We start from the raw sequence: 5396 nt of genomic DNA, 5'->3' as shown, positions 1-5396 counted from the left end.
GCCGTTTTTCTTTATCCACTATAGTGTCTGTATAAATTCAGTGTTTGTCAGTGATATTTATCATTTAAAATAAAGGTTTTTATCTTTATGCTGGAAATACAGGATAATACACTTAGCAAATAGATTTCCCCCAAAAAAATGCGAAACTAGTAAGCCTGTTCATAGTTAATGTAGACATGTGAGTTAAAATAAAATAAATAATGACAAATGTATATGCAATTCTATCTTCAGACATCTTTAGGTGATGAAATGGTTAACTTGTGCCAATATTCAACAAAGCTAAATAATTATTCCTATGTTTTCAGGTTTCATAATGTAGGTTATGATCTGTAGATTAAAAAAAAAACACTAAGAACTGACTGAGTGGATAGAAGTAATTGTACAGAGGATTCTCACATCAGATTTTAAGACTTGTTGCTGAAGGAAAAGAAAAGAAAAAAGGAAGAGAGAGAGAGAGAGAGAGAGAAAAAAAAAGGGGGGGGGGGAGGCTGGCATAGGATATCACAGATGAGAAATCATGTCTGAAGAACTGTCTGGGGATCACTCATTGGAGGTTAATGGTTCCACATCTTAATAAATTTGGTAAATACAAAGGGTTCCTCAGCAACCATACTGAATTTTTCTTTTCACTGAATATTCAGTGAGTGGAAAGAGAGTAAGGCAGAGTTGGTTTTAATTTTCTTTATAAAATAGGGCTATTCAAATATATCCCTGATTATTGTATTATGCTTCTTATTTTGTGTATGTGATTTCTATTTCTCATATTTATACTTTCAAAAACAAACATTTGCATGTATATCTTGTCATGAATAAAAGAAAATTATTTTCTAAAACTTCCACTGCACATAAAGAGAAAGTCCATATTTCTCAATTGAGTATTTCCTAGTATAAAGAGGAAGCAAAGGTATTTCAGCATTCCTCTTAATATTAACATCTCTTCTCAAGTTAAAATAGTGAAAAGAAAAATCACCTCCAGGCGCTTTTCATCCACCCAATTCTACGGGAAGCCCAGAGGTGTTTTTATTTTTTTTTATTTTTTGACAAGCCAAAGACAATGTGTTTATACAAATGAAACTGCAATAAGTATATACATATGTAACTAAGTAAAACATCTATTTAGAGGGAGAGATCGTAACGTGACAGAACGTCATCCAACAGGATCGAAATATTCCCATGACACATGGAAGGACAAATAAATGAGAAATCGTATTGATTTTGCACTGCTGAGAAATCAAGTCTCATCCTCGTAATCAATCTTAGGTAGCAAATGACCCCTATAAATTAGAAATTATTAACTCGTTGAAGGTAAATAAAAGGCAACACTCAATTTGTCTGAATTCACTTAGTGCATAACTGTAGAACATAATAAATAGAAATTGTTAGCAGGTCACATAGATGATATTCAACTTATCATTACTTAGGTGGGGAGGGATGAGAAATAGACAAAAGCATCATGTTAATTTTCTTCCAAGTTATGCTATATCTATGTGTCCTGCTAACTAAGTTTGGACTTGTAATATTCAACTCATTACATTATTTTTTTTTCTTCTTTTTTTTCCTTTTTTTTACTTTTACACGAACTGGAGATTGTACACATAGGGCTTGACACAAGTACCACATTGTGTAAGTTACAGCCATAGCCACATGTAGGGACTGAGTTCTGTAATTTATTCAAGAAAAATACAGGCATACAACATGCACAGCACATGCAAATACACATTCTCTCGAGTATTTTGCAGAAGTCAGTCCCTGAACAGGTAAGTCACGGTGGAAACAACACTTACGTAGTATAAGACCTGTCTTTTTCTTATGGAAAAAAAAGACAAAGAAAAAGAAGAAAAAAAGTTTTATGTGCCCTTATGAAATCCAGATTTTGATGGTTCCTAACAGTAAGTTGTATCTTCTCAAATAGCACTTGCAATACATTATAAAGAGATTTTCACAAAAAATGGCAATTCTCCAATATCAGGGATATACTGAACTCATTAAAATTACAACATGCTTGAACGAGCTCCATGCATTCCATGATATCAAGAATTTTTTCTTACACAATAATGACAATAGACAAGAACTATTTGAGCTGCACAATCTCTTAAAAACTGGATTGAAAAGACCAGTTACTCTAAACATGTGTAACACCCAAACAGAGGTGACACTATCCTTGGGAGTTCTGTTTCAAGAACTTACCAGTTGTTTGGAGTGATACAGTTTCTGAAAATACCAACAGCACCATGTGGTCGCCATCAGATTATCTACAGCAAGTCCATCCCGACATTCTAAGCACATACTCACATTCTTTCATCAAGAACTTGTCCTTAATTGTAAAAAATAATGCAAAGAATAATCCTTGACGTCCAGCATACCAGGAACCTTCAGGCCTCATGAAGCATTTGTAAATAGCATCACATATTGTACACACATGACTAGCAATCACTTGGCATTTCTACATCCATTGCACACGGCAACATCCTTTCAAACTTCAAATTCATCAGAAAACTTTCCTTGACCGACTACAAAATACTATGCTCTACATTAGACCAGACTTGCAAGTAGACAAACATGACAGATGGAGTTTGCTTTTCTGTCGGTTACACAAAACTGAAACGCAAGTTTCTCTGTAACAAAACTCTTCTTCTATTTGTTGAGCTGGTATCTCTGCTTAGAAGCAATGCAACAACAGCTCCCACTTGGTAGAGACCACATAGGCTGCTGGTGAACAAAAACCAACAGCACACAGACAGATGACATGTACACAGCTCCAAATTTGCGTGCTCTAACTGAAAACATGAGAGCAGTGATTCCTGTGTTCAGTTACTGCAAATTTGGATTGGAATTGTATTCTATGCAAAAGATGACTGTGACTTTGCTCATCTTCCTGAGTGCTATCTCATGCGTACAATGGGCTTCCGTCCCTAGCCCACACCACGTCAACATCAGCTTCGGAATGACAAAAAAGTTCAACCTCACTGACTAATCATTGTGTGGGCTTTAGCCATCCTTGGGTTCATTTACAATGATGGAAAAATGCATGTTCTGATCCCTCCTAGTTATGTCTCAGATAAACATATTGATTCCTTCACTAAGTTCTGAGGATTTTTCAAAAGTGAAAAAAGGATGATTTTTTGGCACAGTGTGTGTGTCACTACTAGTCCATGTAATCACTCTCTCTGAGACATGATTGGCAAGCCAATTCATCAGGTGACCTTTCTTGACCCAAGGAGGCCCATCTCTACAGCCAGCAATCATCCAGTATCTATACTTTGCATTTAATTAATGAATGCCCATTAGATAAGAGAATTAATGTACGTAACAGCTTATTGGGTAAAGCATTATTAAGTTGCAGAATGGAGTAATTTGCAAGGGTTGGAACATTGTAATGAAGCTTAAAATCTACGGATATGCACAAAACATGCTATAATTCAATAGAGCATATTTGCACATTCCAAATTACACGGTAATTTTTCTTTTTGTTGTTTTCAAAAATTTCTTTCTTTTTTTCTTTTTTTTTTACTAGGAGACAATAAGAACAGTTAAATTGTGGGAATTGTAAGTGGTGATGAATGTCTAGCCAGTCCACCCTGGCAACGTACTCCACAACTGACACCTACACCTGGACCTGGACCATGACTACGGTACATTTAATGTCAGGAGGCCACGCACTGGTTGACTTTTACTCCATCTTTGCACTGATGGTGCGGTGTCCTTTGATGCGCAAACCTAATTTTCTGAAACAACAAATGGCCTACAGTAATTGTACTAGAGGTAAGAATGTCAGGTACTATTTTGACTACCTTTACACCATTCACATAACCTGCAACATGGAGGCCAAGTCAGCCAGCGTGTGCTCTTCTGTAACACTTCACTATTTCTATGCAAAGTATAGCAGATGCACACAACGAGAGCAAACTCAGATCAGGATATCTGTGGGGTCAAAATGATATTTTTGAGTCAGGCAGGGAGAGGAGATGATGGCAACCTTGTGAAAGGCTCTGGTCACAAAGAGCATTATCCAATATAAGAGGTTATGTAATTCCATCTTTTAAAATTAAATCAAATTGACTTGCGTGAGCTTGCGTCATTCAAACAAATGACCTTCTTAAGGGTATGCCATTATATTCACAACGCCCATGATCTTTGGTACAGAGGTGAACTGTACGTGCCTCTCCCTTTGCTTGAATTACCAATTCCTGCATGTTGACCACAGGTACCACAGACATCTTGCTTCATTCTGGTCTGAGTTCCTAATTTTTTTTTGTTGCCGCCTGAAGAATCAAGGGTAACTTTTTTTGTCATTCTTTTGAGAATGACTTTTTTCATTTTTTTGGTTTGCAACACAAATTTGTGTTGCAATTTTTTCTCTGTTGTTTTTTGGGGGGTTAGGTAAATATTCTACAGGGTGTTGAATTCTCCATCAGTCACCACAGTCACTCCAGCTCGAGTCCACAACTGGCGAGTCACTGGTTGCACAAGGGAATACTCAACACCGGGTTTTACTTCTTGTCTTGAAATTTATAAAAGGCTCCCTCCGCACTTGTACCTTCCATCAAATGACCCCCTTCTCCCCGGCACAAACTTTACTTATTGGTCATGATCTTTAGGTATTCCAGGGCGTTGTGAGCAGCAGCAGACTGTGCTTCCTTGACGTTGGCTCCTGTGCCATAGCACACGGCAACTGGCAGAGTTGACAGCTGGACCAAACACTGATGCTGGCCTGCATTTCATGGAGAAAAAACAAAACTATTAACATCTAAAAATTTCAGCCATGCATCAAGTTACACATAATAATCATGTGCTACATTTATCCAAGTAAGCCATCAATGACACTCACTCTTATTCTTAGTCTTTCTCTCTCTCTTTCAAATCTTACCTGAGACAGAAAGTTCCTCAATATCGACATAAGTGACGACAAAGTTAGCTTCTTGGGCAATATCTTGGAGCATTTGGACAAAGTTAAGGTTCACGTTGCTCAGCGAGATAGTCTGGAGAATGAGAATATAATATATAAGGATAAACAGAATAACAAAGACTAATACAACTTAATATCTAATAAGTAATATTAAAGTAAAATACATACTCAAAAATAATTTAATTGGATCTTCATATTGCACTAAAAGGATTATGCTTTCCCTTCATAACTGATATACAAATATAATAAAGTAATGCACACATATACAAATGTATGTATGTATGAATGTGTTTACGTTTGTGTGTGTGTGTGTGTGTGTGTGTGTGTGTGTGTGTGTGTGTGTGTGTGTGTGTGTGTGTGTGTGTGTGTGTGTGTGTGTGTGTGTGTATGTGTGTGTATATGTGTGTGTATATGTGTGTGTATATGTGTGTATATGTGTGTGTATATGTGTGTGTATATGTGTGTGTATATGTGTGTGTATATGCGTATG

General features: G+C 36.7%; 1 protein-coding gene across 3 annotated transcripts in view; it reads right to left on the bottom strand.

Moving 5' to 3' along the window:
* Positions 1-1323: 1323 nt before the first annotated feature.
* loqs (double-stranded RNA-binding domain-containing protein loquacious) overlaps positions 1324-5396 on the bottom strand; it is a 24198-nt gene continuing 20125 nt past the window's right edge. For all 3 annotated transcript variants that reach the window (XM_043017589.2, XM_043017590.2, XM_043017591.2), the window contains 2 exons: positions 4868-4979; positions 1324-4711 (listed from right to left, as the gene is read on the bottom strand). In XM_043017589.2, coding sequence (XP_042873523.1) covers positions 4575-4711; positions 4868-4979 — 249 coding nt within the window. In that variant the 3' untranslated portion in view covers positions 1324-4574. The remainder of the gene's footprint in view (positions 4712-4867; positions 4980-5396) is intronic.

Source organism: Penaeus japonicus, unplaced genomic scaffold (genome assembly GCF_977035675.1).
Source record: "Penaeus japonicus unplaced genomic scaffold, GWHDUDI00000001_assembly GWHDUDI00000001, whole genome shotgun sequence".
In the NCBI taxonomy this organism is placed as follows: Eukaryota; Metazoa; Arthropoda; class Malacostraca; order Decapoda; family Penaeidae; genus Penaeus; species Penaeus japonicus.
The sequence above is the reverse complement of the archived record's forward strand: the minus strand, read 5'-3'. Positions and strand labels throughout refer to the sequence as shown.